We start from the raw sequence: 14,225 nt of genomic DNA, 5'->3' as shown, positions 1-14,225 counted from the left end.
CCAGAGTATTTGAACGGATCAATATTTGGGAGCCTGGCTTTCCATATAACCTCCAACCCAAACCGAAGGATCATTATATAGCAGAGGTATCTCCTTGCATGTCTCTATGGATCAGTATGTGACAGCTCCACGCATGCGTACTACCATCAGACTCACCGACACGCAGGGGCTGGAGGTGGTGCTGGGGGTAGGCGACCTCTGCACGGTGACCAGAGCCATGTGGCTATGTGCAACGGGGCATCATCCGGGGGCGGCCCTTTCCTCTCGCCGTTTGTCCCCTTGGGTCCCTGCTGCCACCCCCGGGAGCTCCACCACCTCTCCGCCGACTCTCAGCCGGCTGACAATTACAGCATGCACTGCGCACGCGCGGCTTCAGCTGCTGTCAGCCGGAGCGCGAGCCCTGCCGCCTGCCACGCCCACCGAAAGGTCGCGCGCACCGACAAGCCCCGCCCCCATGAAGGGGACTGTAAAGACAAGACACTACAATAAGGCCTCGGACTAAACCAAACTCTTACTAACATCCCTGGTGTACTGTAAGAAGTTTGGTTTCTCAGGGTCATCCGTACACACTCCTGACTTCCTTACCACATGAAATTAAAATTGTTCAATGAATATGAGGCCCAACCCCGTTTCCGTTTAAGCCACGCCCCCAATGCCCAGCTATCGGAAGCCACAGCCGTTGCATGAAGCGACTTCAAAATACTCCATTCGCGAGCATTAGTAAAGAGTACCAAACCCACTTCCTGCCGCGCCTAACGTTGAAACCACTGTTTTGGGTTGTGCTAGAACGCTAACCTCTCCAAAAGAATGTACTTGTAATCGACGCCATGATGCTAGGAAAACTAGCTTTCTAATCTTTATCCTTCGATAGATTGATCAGAAAGAATTAAAGTGATTTCGGACTGTAAAATGGTTCTTAACTAGTATGTATTCGCCACGTTGTTCATGTTCTGTCATAATAGACTCTCTTATGAACTCCTGTTAAAAAAATTGCATACCTGTCAACCAGTTGCATACCTGCCAACATTTAATAATAATAATATTAATAGTGGCATTAATTGAGCGCAACACCTAGCTCATAGATGTTGTGTCCCTTGCAGTCAGTGTGAACGCAGTAGATAGATGCCTATCTGTAATATTATAATAACTGACACAGACACTGTATCTGAGTGCATTACTTTTACTATCTGATTCTCAACATGCCGAGTCCCGTTTATTCCTTCCCCACGTCCCTACGTCATAGTCGTGACTATCGGGACTGGCATACATAGGGGGAACTGCACAAACACCCCTGTTTGGGGAAACACAGTGGCCAGATCCATGAAGTGCAGATCAAATAACCAGTCTTCACGCTGAATCGGCAAGTGCTACTGTTATATATATTTATTTAACAGCTGAAAAACACTGAAGAAAACATAGGTTACAGAACAAGCTCGCAGGCTTGCAGCTGGCAAAAGGTCACGAACTGCCTGTGACGTGCCTTAAGTACTTCCCCCAACATTCCATGTGACGTGAGAGTAAACTACCAATTAGATTACAGATTCCCGGAAAGTACACTAATTGGTAGACTGCAATAACCGGATACAACATCTCCCTTTCATATAAATAAACACTTGGAACACTATATATATATCTGAAGCAAATAGATGGACATAGTTTGCATCAATACACAATAAAGTCTTTGTATATCCTTGGAAAACGAGATACTCTTCCAGAAGAGGTGCTTACATTCTCTTCTTGACTGTGACCCGAAACTTCATTTGCTAGTGGATTCCTGGCACTTGAATTTTCAACTTCTACCTCGTCACCAGCGTATGCCTCACCTTGAGATGCATTGTATCTTGCTCTCTCTAACGCTACATCTGACTCTGGATTTGAAGTTCGGTTGATAACACTCTCTCGAACTGAATCCTCACGCTCCATCTTCTCCCTTTGCTTAAATCTCAAATCCTTCTCTTTACTACTCAAATCATACCATACATTACTCTGATCATTATCTGCATTTCTTCTTCTTTCACTGTTAATTAAGTCTTTCTGCATTTCTTTTACTTTAACTACATCCGACTTGTGTCTCCAACCAAAATCTTGCAGAAGCACTGAACTGCTTGACACATCTTTAACTTCTCTTGGCTCATAAAACTTTGACTCTCCTTTATACTTAACAAACGGTTTCTTGAGCAACACCCAGTCACCAACAATGATGTCTTTTTCAACCGCTCTGTGAACTTTATCATGATATGCTTTAGATTTGAGTTGTTAGTCTACGATCCTGTCCTTTACTTTCAGCTCTGAATCTTTCACGCCAATTCCTTTCAAATCACTATCTTTTCTTAACACGAACCTTGGTGAAATTGAAGAGACACATTGTCTGTCCCTCATGAGAAAAAATGGTGAATACCCCGTCACACTGTTAGTTGTGCCATTGTATGCTTTGACTCTTTCACGAATGAACTCCTGTACCGGATATCCTGCTGCCAACGCTAATTGTATTCCTTCCTTCGGGCGTTGCTTGGCGGCCGACGGGCATGGACGCGTGAGCGACGAGCTCCGCATCCAGCCCAGCTAAAATCCTGAGAAGCGTGGTGCCCCGGCGCTCCGGAGCTCCTGGAGGGCTTCCCCCGCCTGGTCTGTGCCCCTGGAGCGGACCGATAGCCAGGATCGCGGCGCCGAGGGCTGGCGCCGCGACTACAAACGCGGCAGAAGCGGGTGGCTGCCGGCCATCTTGAGCGGCCTGTGAGTGGACGGGCAGCCGCGGCCCACAGTGCGCTGGAGGCCGCCCAGAAGTGCTGTGAATCCGGCTGGCGATTCCGGAAGTGCCGGTCGTGCACTGTTGGACAACGGAGTGAGGCAGAGACTACCCGCAGCGGGAAGATCGGCGCTGAGGGTCCCTAGCCGGAACTAGCAGCGGAGGCTGACCAGCAGTGGAGCGGCGCTCTGGAGGAAGGAGCTGGGCTTGCGGTGGGGGCGACGGCCCTGGCGCCGGAGCGGAGACAGCGGACCCGGCGTAGCTGGTAGGCGGACGGGGCCACGAGGGAGACAGCTGGTCCTGCGGGAGATATTGCGGTGCAGAGCTGACTGACCCGGGGCGGCAGGCCTGAGGGGCCGATTTCAGGACGGATCCCCGACCCGGCATAGACGACGGCCGCTGGTGTGCGGTGGGGGCCTGGCACTTCGAGGTGCCCCACGGAGGGCGGCGGGGACACCCCGGCGACGAAATTGACCAGAGACAGTGCGGAGAGGGTCCCTGCGGCAGACGAGGGGCACGTTGGGCCCGGGTGCTGGCCGCTGCTCCGGGGAGTAGGCCTTGAGGCGGACTGTGAGCATCAGGCTCCGAAGTATGGGCAAACCGCGTCCCAAGCTGGGAGGGAACCCAGCGGATCCGGCGGGGGACACTGTCGCTGGCCGAGATGGCGGAACGAGTGCGGACACCGCGGTAGGCCTCCAGCAACGGCAGCTGGATCAAATCCTGCAGGCCATAGCGGACACGAAATCGGCGTTGCAGGCTGAGATTGCCCAAGTATCCACGGATCTGGGGCTGCTTCGGGCGGACCACAGGAAGCTGGTGGATAGGGTCAAGCACACGGAGGACAGGTTGGACTTGGTAGCCCCGGCCCAGAAGGTGACGGAGGGCCAGACGGCGGATCTCCTGCGGAGGGTCTTGGTTCTGGAAAAGAGGGCCGAGGACGCTGAAGGGCGTAACCGCCGCAATAACATTCGAGTGGTGGGGCTGCCTGAAAAGATTGAAGGGGAAGACATGCTGTCCTTTCTGGAGACCTGGCTGCAGAAGGTGGTGGCGCCCGAGGGGCTCACGTGGTTTTACACCTTGGAGAGGGCGCATAGGGTGCCTGCTCGTCCCCCGGATCCGGACCGTCCGCCCCGGCCGGTGGTGGCCCGACTGCTGCACTACAGGGACAGAGACATCATTCTTCAGAGGGCTCGGACACTGGGCCCCTACCAGGTGCAGAACGTTCCGGTTTCCATTTACCCGGACTACCCCATGGAGGTCCAACGCAGGCGCTCCTCCTTCCAGGCGGTGAAGAAGGCACTACGGGACGAGGGGCTGCAGTACTCCTTGTTGTTCCCGGCCCGCCTCCGAGTGGCACTGGACGGTGCGACATCCTTCTTTACTGACCCCGCAGCGGCCTGGAGTTGGCTGGAATCGGCCCGGACCCGCGCGGCGGCGCATACGGATGGAGAGAGACCGCCGGGAGTGCTGGCAAAGCCCCGTCGTAGCAGACGTACTAAAGCACGGCAGGCGGGGGTCCGATCGCCTGGTGCATCCCAGACGGTGTTGGAGCGGCGGGCTGCTCTGCGAGCGGTCTCTGAGATCTCGGGGGCGGTGGCCTCCCAGCCCAGCGAAGATTCGGGCTCCCGGAAAGGCACTGAGGACTCCCACTCTGATGGCGCTGAAGGGGAGGCGGAGTTGCTACCTGATGTTACCCCTGCGACTGCTGATGAGTTGCTGGACGCTTGAAGGTTTGGGGCGCTCTCGGGCCATGGTCCGGAGGACACGGGCAGTGTGGAACTAGTGTGTTTTGAAAGTGAGGCCGGGCAGGGCCTTGCGGGGGCCGGGGAGGGACTGTTACAGGATGGGGCTCTGCGGCTGGTCGTGAGGGGCCTGGAGGGGAGAGTGGGGGAGCCTGACAGGAGCGGAGCGCTGGGGGTGGATTGGTTGAGACTGGGCATGGATGCTTTGATGAGGACTATCGTCAAGCCCGTCTGGCGGAGAGCCACCACCTCAACCTCACAGACATAGTGAGACTCTGGTGGCTACCAGAGAGTTTGGTTGCTGTTTGGGGTAGTATTTGGATGGGTAACTGTGGTTTAGCACCTGTTCTGGGGAGGGGAGGGAGATCGGGGAGTTGGGTAGTTGCGGGGTTTATGGGGCTTGTCAGTGTGCCTCGGAGGGCCCGAAAAGGGTGGTTGGTTCAGAGATGGGATGGGGACCCCACCTGAATTGCGATTTATGACTTGGAATGTGAGGGGGCTCATCTCTATGGTGAAGAGATATAAAGTCCATGCGTACTTAGTGCGGAGAGGGGTCCAGGTAGCCTTCCTCCAAGAAACCCACTTAGACAAAGAAGAGGGGAAGGCATTGCATAGGCGCTGGCGGGGTCAATTGTACTACACAACTTTCTCGAAGTTTGCCCGAGGTGCCCTGATTTGGGTAAGGGCGGGGGTCCCTTTCCAGCCTTTGATGACGTTAGTAGACCCGGAGGGCAGGTTTGTAGCAGTGCAGGGGCGGTTGGACGGGAGGGATATGGCTTTGTGTAGTGTGTATGCCCCTAATGTAGACCAGGCCGCGTTCTTTTCCAGACTGTCGGGTCAGCTGGCGGCGTATTTGACGGGGGCGGTGGTGTTGGGTGGGGATTTTAATTCAGTGATGGATGTTGAGCTGGACAGGTCCCACCCGCCCCTTGCACAGTCGGTGGTTTGTCGGGTGGCCAAAAGTAGACGGGCCTGGCAGGATACTTGGGGCTTGGTGGACACATGGCGTACCCATCACCCGCTAGACAGGGATTATTCATTCTACTCGGCCCCTCACGAGTTGCACGTCCGATTGGATAGCATATTATGTTCACCAGATGTTCAGCCCTTGATGCGGCATAGTGAATATTTAGCCAAGACCATCTCGGACCATAACCCCTGCGTGGGGATGCTGCAATGGTCCAGGCAGAGGCAGGCGATTCCTACTTGGCGCCTTAACCCCTTGCTGCTGGAGGACCCGGTGTTCCGGGCTGAGATTAGTGACTGCATAGAACAGTTCTTCGGGCATAATTCGGGGACAGCGACGAGCCGGGCGACAGAATGGGACGCGTTTAAGGCGGTTGTCCGGGGCGTTTGCATATCGTCCACGGCCGGGGTGCGGAAGACCTTGTTAAAGGAGGTGGACGGTGCGGAGGCTCAGTTGCGGATGGTGGAGCGTACACATCAGGAAGGGGACGGCGAGGTGGCTGTGGTTGTAGAGGCGCGGGAGAGCGTGGCGGTCCGAATGGAGCAGCTTCGTTGTTACGACCATAAAAGTTATCTTGTGCGAGCGCACGCGGAAAGGGATAAGGTGGGATCCCTCCTGGCGTGGTTGGCGAACCCGGCGGCGCGCGGTGACCAAATACTTTCCCTGGTAGAAGAAGGGGGGGGTGCCGGTCTATTCCCAGGTGGGGATCAATAAGCGGTTCGCCAGTTATTATGCTGGGTTGTATGATAGTACTATGGAGCGGGAACCTGAAGGCCTTGCTGACTTTTTGTTGGAGGCCCGACTGCCTCGACTGGACCCGGAGACCGGGAAAGACCTGGGGGGCGCTATATCGCTGAGTGAGATTCGAGTGGCAATTAGGCACATGGCCCGTTGAAAGACCCCGGGGGCAGATGGTTTGCCCGTCGAGTTTTATGCGGCCTACCCGGATCTGCTGGCACAGCAGCTGCAGGTCCTGTATAGCGAGGCATGGAGACTGGGGCAGTTGCCCGCCTCCGCTCGGGAGGCGATCGTGATACCCTTGCTGAAACCCGGTGGGGAGGCAGGTGCGCGTACAGCATACCGCCCGCTCTCTATGCTGACGGTGGACTACAAAATTCTGAGCAGAATATTGGCGTTGCGCCTCCTGACCCATATGACCGCCTTAGTTCACCCGGATCAGGCGGGCTTTATTCCTCGGCGTAGCACGGCCACCTCTATTCGGCGGCTGCTGCGGGTGATGGAGCTGAACTGGGATGAATACCCAGAGGCCTGCACGCTGTCGGTCGACATAGAAAAGGCCTTTGATAGTGTGGAATGGCCATATTTGTACCAAGTGCTGCGGGAGTTTGGCTTGGGGGAGGACTTTGTACGTTGGACCACCTTGCTATCTAGCGGTGCCACGGCCCGGGTGAAGACGGGGGCTACTATATCGGCCCCCTACCGCGTGCGGAGGGGGACGAGGCAGGGCTGCTCCCTTTCCCCCTTGTTGTTCGCTCTGGCTGTTGAGCCACTGGCGGCTCACGCCCGACGGGGATGTGCCTATACCGGAGTCTCCCTGAGGGGGGACACCCACTATATATCCCTGTATGCAGACGACCTGCTGATGTTTTTGAGGGACGCGACGGACGCGTTAGGCGGAGCGGTCGCCCTGTTGGAGGAGTTCGGTCGCCTGTCCGGGCTGAAGGTCAATTGGGGTAAGACATGTTTATTCCCGTTGTCACAGGGCGGCAGGACACCGCAAGCGGGGGGTCGGATCCGGTGGGAAGGAAGCTGTTTGCGTTACCTGGGGGTTAACATTTATCATACCCAGGCCGATTTGTTGGAGGGGAATGTTGGCAGGGCCCTTCGTGGTTTGCGGGGTAGTATGGGGTTTTGGAGCACACTCCCGCTCTTGTGTGCCGGGAGGGTGGCGTTGCTGAAAATGGTGGCGTTGCCACGCCTCCTTTATTTTTTCCGCACACTTCCTATATGGTTCCCGGCGTCGTATTTCGCGCGGCTACGAGCACTTTCGACGGGCTTCATTTGGGGTCCGGGAAGGCGGCGGGTGGCGCTGACCACGTTGCGGCGGCCAAGAGCGGAGGGGGGCCTGGCAGCCCCCGATTTTGAATGGTACTATTTGGCGGCCCAGCTTCAGTGGCTCACGCAGGCAGTGGCCCGGGAGTGCAGAGGCCCGGAGGGCCCGCAGGACAGGGTGATCCCACGGCATGTGCTGGCCTTTATAGTCCTCCAGCAACGACTAGACCTGACTCAGCTGACCCTGGAGGAGCGTACCCTCCGGCAGTGCTGGAATAGGTGTCAGAGGAGGGCAGCCATAGTCCACCCGTACGCCCCGGAGATCCCCCTAGGGATGTGTACGGCGCTCCCGCATGGGGGTGATTGGTCCGGGCTGGCGAATTGGGAGGAGCTGGGAGTGCAGATGGTAGGGGACCTATTCCGTGAAGGTGTGCTGTTGCCCTTCCGGGACTTGCAGGACGCCTACGGGCTCCCGCGGGGTGACTTCCTGCTTCATGCGGCCCTGGTGGTGAGCCTCCAGAAACATTGGAATATGGGGCTGTCGTAACCGCCGACCGCAGCGGGTTGTCAATATGTAGTGATGGCGGCGGGGACGACCAAGGCCATTACTTGCCTATATCGGCGATTGTCGACGGAGGGCTTGCACCCTCTGGCCGCCCTGAGGGAAAAGTGGGAAGCGGACCTCGGGAAAGCGATCCCTGAGACCACGTGGTCCACGCTGGTGCGGAGGGCCTGGAAGGGAACGAGGAACGCACGGTTTCAGTTAGTCCAGTTTTTCACGTTATATAGGGCGTATCTGACGCCGGCCAAGGTCTTGCAATATTTCGGAGGGGCACACTCTCCGTGTCCGCGGTGTGGGGGAGAGGGGGCGGATTTTCGCCACATGTTTTGGGCCTGTTCACAGTTGGGTGACTCTTGGGCTGAGGTAGTGGACTGCTTGAATCAGGTGACGGACCGCTCTATTGCCCCGGAGATGGGGGCTTGCTTGTTGCTTTGGTTTCCCCACACCCGTCGCACGAAGGTCACTAGCAAGTTCTATGATTTGGGGTTGATAATGGCCAAGAGAGAATTGACCATGCACTGGAAGTCCCGGGGGGGGGGCTAGCTTTTTGCGGTGGAGGGCAGCGTTAGTGAGATGGGCGGGGGCAGAGGGTACGCTCCGGGTGCAGTTGGCTCTTCGGAGAGACGATGAGAAAGCACTAGCGACGGCCAGGGCATGGGAAGCGTTGGTGGTGGAACTCCAGGGGCTGATATCTGAGGTAGGGGAAGGAGGGAGCACGTCGGATAGGCAAGAGGCGGGGAGGACTGGGGAGTGAGATGGGAATGGAGGCGGTCCCTGGACACATACAAGAGGCCTGGACAAGAGGGAAGGTCTGCTTGCTCAGGAAGGGGTTGAGCACCCGTACATAATTTACTTGGAAGGGGGGGCACATCGGGGGAGAGGTAGGAGATGGGGGCGCACTGACATGGGGGTGGGGAGGGGAGGGAACGAGTTGGGGTTGGGAGGGACGGTACTTCTCTTGGACACGGGGAATCGCTGAGTAATGAACAGTACTCCTGGGGGGGGGATGGGGAAGTTGAACAGAACGTTGGATTGTTGATTTGGAAACCAATAAAAATGTTTCAACAAAAAAAAAAATTGTATTCCTTCCTTCAAGAATCGGTTCACCCTTTCCACTTGTCCGTTAGATTTTGGCGAATAAAATGGTGTTTTTTCCTGCACAATCTCATTATGTTTCAAAAACGTAACCATTTTTCTGAAACTAATTGACTACCATTGTCTGATACCAAAATGTTTGGTAAACCTTCTATTGCAAAGCAAGCCTCCAAAAATGTAATTACACAGTCAGAGTCAATAACGGATACAAATTTGTAATAGATCCATTTGCTATAATAATCACTCAATACTATCAGATATTTAGAATCTTGTTCTAAAACATGTAATGGACCTGCAAAATCAATGGCCACTTTAACCCATGGTGCGTTAGGAATTTGGACCAATTGCATTTCTTGCACCCTTGTCTTCCAATGCTTGTCAGATTTAAGACAAATTACACAATTAGCAACAAACATGTTAACATCAGCATCTAATCCCGGCCACCAATAATGCTCCTTTAACAATTTTTTTGTCATGGTAGATCCCAAATGGCTTTTATGTGCCTTGTCAATCAACTTCCTTCTTATTTTAGTTGGTGGAACTAACACATCTCCCCTTAACACAAAACCATGGTCAATACACAGCTCATTTGCCACCTGAAAATATGTCTTGAAATCTGATGAAAGATTTCTAATTGGTGGCCAATTGTTTACAATATAATACTTTACCTTTATCAACACTGGATCGTTGTCTATATTTTCCAACCATTCTGCCTCATACCCTACCTTTAAATCTTTGTTTACATCTTTTATACAAGACACAACCCATTCTGTGTTTTCCTCCACTCTTGGTTCATTAAGATCTAAAGGTAATCTAGATAAGCAGTCTGCTCTTACATTGCTTTTCCCTGAAATATGACTTATAGTGAACGTGTACTCTTGAAGCTTAGACAAAAGTCTTACTAATCTGGCTGACAAATTACCATTACCTCTTCCGTATCCATCCATTAAAAATGTTAAAGGTTTATGATCTGTTACAAGCTCAAATTATTTACCCCACAAATACATTTTTAGCTTTTCTACTGCCCACACACACGCGAGAGCTTCCCTTTCTATAGTGCTTTAGTGGACTTCTGCTTCCTGTAGTCGTCTTGAAATAAAAGCAATTGTTTGTGAATTACCTTTTACCTTTTGTGTGAAGACTGCACCGATACCAACCGAACTTGCATCAACCGTCACTATGTTGATTCCTTCTGGATAATATGGTTTCAATGAAGGTGCAGATACAATTGTATGTTTGACTTTTTCAAAAGCATCATTCTGATTCATAGACCATGCAAATTTTTCACCTTTCCGCAACAGTGTGCGCAATGGTTCGACTACTTCCGAATAATTCTCTATAAATCGTGAATAGTATTCACTTAACCCCAAGAATGATTTTAAGGATTCCTTATCATGTGGAACTGGTGCATCTTTTATAGCTCTTACTAAATCAAGTTTTGGCTTTATACCGTCTCCATTAATTATGTGGCCTAGATATTCAATTTCTGTTTGCAAAAACTTACATTTTTCTTTTGAAACCGTCATTCCTCTTTCATTCAGCCTATTCAACACTGAGTCTAGAACCTTGTTATGTTCCTCGACACTACTTGCATGAATAAGTATATCATCTTGGAATTTCTGTACTCCATCAATTCCTTTTAAAATGCATTCCATCAGTTTTTGAAATACACTTGATGATGACGCCAAACCAAATGGTAATCTTTTAAACCTATACGCACCTAATGGTGTGATGAATGTCGTAAAATCTTTTGACTTTTCTGATAACTTGACTTGGTGATACGCCGACTTGAGGTCAATGAGGGAAAAATATTTTGATCCATTTGTTGCCGCCAAAATTTCTTGTATTCTTGGCAATGGAAAACAATCACCCACAATATTTTTATTCAACGACCTCAAGTCTGCGCATAAACGCACCTCACCATTTTTTTTTTAATTAAAACAATTGCAGAAACCCATTCCGCCGAATCTGTTTGTTCAATTACTTCCTCCTTGACTAACTTTTCTAGAACTTTTTGTAAATCCGATTTAACTGACAAGGGAATTGATCTTACCTTGTGTTTTACCGGAATAGCACCACTCTTAAGCTTAATGTTATGTTCAAACCCATTTACACAACCAATTCTGTCTTCAAATAATGATGAATACTTGTTCAGCACCATATTTATGTTATCTGGAGAAGATACTACACTAACATCAGAAATTGAGCACACCCAATCATCATCCAAAATGATTGGGTCACTTGCACCAGGTTTTAAAATTATTCCTAAACGAGCCAAATCCCTCCAACCAACTAAATTCCTTCCTCGTTCTGCAACATAAACTTTAGTAGTGATAGATCTTCCTTTGACATCTAAATCATCATAGAAATACCCCAACATGTTGATGTCAAATTCACCAAAAGCTTTGGGATTCACATCAGAAGCTAAAAGATCAACTTGTGGCCAATTTTGCACATACTTTTGATCAGAAACAATCGTTATAGGTGATCCTGAATCTGCCATTATATTTAATTCAACATTACCAATGTGTGCAATACCCAATGGTCCTTTTATAGATTGATAATCATCACCCAACGTTAATATTCTATTAGAACACATCTCCTCATCAAAATCTTCCACTGCATTGACTTTTACTTTTGAATATTTTTGTGCTCTGAAATTTTTACATACACCCGCAAAATGCCCTACCTTAAAACATTTCGTACACTTCTTTCCTTGTGCCGGGCATTCTGCGTAATCTGCTTTGTGATTTCTGGAACCACACCTAAAACAAATAATTGTGTTACTTTCTGAATTTGATGACATCTTATTCTGTCTGTCAGCAAAACTTATAACTTTCTTATTATCCTGTACGTAATAAACGCTTGACTTGGTACTGCTTTCAGTAGCAAGTACTTTAGAGCTTTCCAGAGATCTTTCAATTCCTTTTGCAATGTCAATAGTTTCTTCTAATGTTGGGTTTTTACATGCTAATAATCTTTCTTGAACTTTCTTTTCAAAACAATGGAACACAAACTGGTCACGTATATACACATCAACCATTTCATTATAGTCACACTTTATTGCTAAAACACGCAAACACGCAATGTATTCTTCTATTGTTTCATCTTCAGACTGCTTGCGCATAGCAAAACGATGTCTGCCTATCATTATATTTGGTTCTTCACCAAACTGTTTTTCCAATCTTTTTGTTGCTTCCTGGAATTCATCAAGTGGAATAAATTGCCCAGGTTGAGCCTCATATTCTGGTAAACTGTCAAAAATTTCCTGACCTGCTGCACCTAGTAATCCAAACATTATCGCTTTTTTTCTTTCTGGCTCATATTTTTTACCGTCAATAGCGACCAAGTAGTTTTCAAATGCCCGAAACCAATTTTTCCACCTCATAACCGGTTTTCCAGGCTCACTCAGAAATGCAGCTGGTGCACTGATATTTGAATTACTCGCCATGTTTTCCTTGCAAAACTAGAAATTATGGAAATATAGAATAGTCATTAAATTTAATTCTCACAGAATATTATCATATGTACTGGAAAATATTCACTCAAGTATTGTTGAATATTATTTTTGAGATAGCCAATTTGTTCTTTAAATTCAATTGAATACACTTCCGGTTGTTAATCAGAGAAATTCTACCTTCAAAATGGTATTTCTCTTTCATTACCTGTTTATTCCCTCTTCAGAATGAACTGCACGCTTTTACATATGCCTTCGATTTCACACAGGCATTGCGCATTCAATAATACAAAAAAAAAATGGAGTCACGCAACGCGTTACGTAACGCGTTTGACTACGTCACCTCAATTGTTCACTCAGCTGACGATGTAACTGTCAAAAGACCAACGAACGTATGCGGCAGTTGAAACTGACAGTTGACTTCAGTTACGACGCTAATAACAGGATTTCATGTAGACGATGCCTGACAAGAAACACAAGATTGCCAACTTCAATAATTTGTATATTTTTCACACAAACGAATGACTCGTAGTAACTTGCCTCAAAGATTAAATCTGTGCGCGCCACACATGCCGTCAACTTCTATTTTCCTTCACACTCCTGCCGGTAGCCACGCTACGAATAAGTAGAACACACGCACATTAATTAATGAATTAGACGCTCGTTGCGCAAATAATATCCTCACTTGCCTGAACGTAGAATTTCGTAGACTTCACTTCATAGAAGAAATTCACCCGACATTTTCTTAAACAATCGGGATCCCGAACTCGTCGCCATTTGAAATGCAGATCAAATAACCAGTCTTCACGCTGAATCGGCAAGTGCTACTGTTATATATATTTATTTAACAGCTGAAGAACACTGAAGAAAACATAGGTTACAGAACAAGCTCGCACGCTTGCAGCTGGCAAAAGGTCACGAACTGCCTGTGACGTGCCTTAAGTACTTCCCCCAACATTCCATGTGACGTGAGAGTAAACTACCAATTAGATTACAGATTCCCGGAAAGTACACTAATTGGTAGACTGCAATAACCTTAAGCGGGATACAACAATCCACTCTTCCCAAACCAGCAAAAGAAACACAAAATAAAAAAAATAAAAAAATGTCATCAGGCATAGCCAGAGCAAAAACAACAACATAAACAACAGTTCACTTAATAAAATATGTTCAATACGTTACAAAGTCTTTCCAACGAGAAGACCAAACAGGACAAGGTCGAAGCAGGTACTTCCCTGCTTCTCCACGTCGGACGCCTTCCTCAGGCCCCTGGGATAAATCAGGGCTAGGCGACAGGTCTCTCTCAGCAGCCCCCCTTGGTGTTGCCTCAGGCGGAGAGGCATCGCCAGTCCCAGACGGCAACTGCCTCCAGCTTGGAGGCTCGAGACTGTCAGGTCTTCCATTACCTTAGGGTTCGTCATCGGGCACCCACTCTGGATCACTCGGGATCCGCAGACCTCCGTCTTGACTGCTGCCAGGACTCTGGTAAGCTTTGAAAAATGACACATTCCGATTGAGGATAGCTCCACCCCTCACCGCAGTGATCCTGGTCCCCTGTACTTTCTGGACTGTCCAAGGCGCAAGTTCAAAAGGCAGACTGAACATTCCCCGTGGGTATCGGTTCCTTACCATCACTGCATCCC

General features: G+C 49.9%; 1 protein-coding gene across 3 annotated transcripts in view; it reads right to left on the bottom strand.

Annotated features, from left to right (window-relative positions):
• Positions 1-374, bottom strand: part of SSH2 (slingshot protein phosphatase 2) — a 611,356-nt gene extending 610,982 nt beyond the window's left edge. For 2 of the 3 annotated variants that reach the window (XM_085649239.1, XM_085649240.1), the window contains exon 1: positions 157-374. In XM_085649239.1, the coding sequence (XP_085505365.1) occupies positions 157-219 (63 nt within the window). In that variant the 5' untranslated portion in view covers positions 220-374. The remainder of the gene's footprint in view (positions 1-156) is intronic. The other variant, XM_085649242.1, reaches the window with a different exon arrangement.
• Positions 375-14,225: the final 13,851 nt, after the last annotated feature.

This window comes from Triturus cristatus, chromosome 3_2 (assembly GCF_964204655.1).
Source record: "Triturus cristatus chromosome 3_2, aTriCri1.1, whole genome shotgun sequence".
In the NCBI taxonomy this organism is placed as follows: Eukaryota; Metazoa; Chordata; class Amphibia; order Caudata; family Salamandridae; genus Triturus; species Triturus cristatus.
The sequence above is the reverse complement of the archived record's forward strand: the minus strand, read 5'-3'. Positions and strand labels throughout refer to the sequence as shown.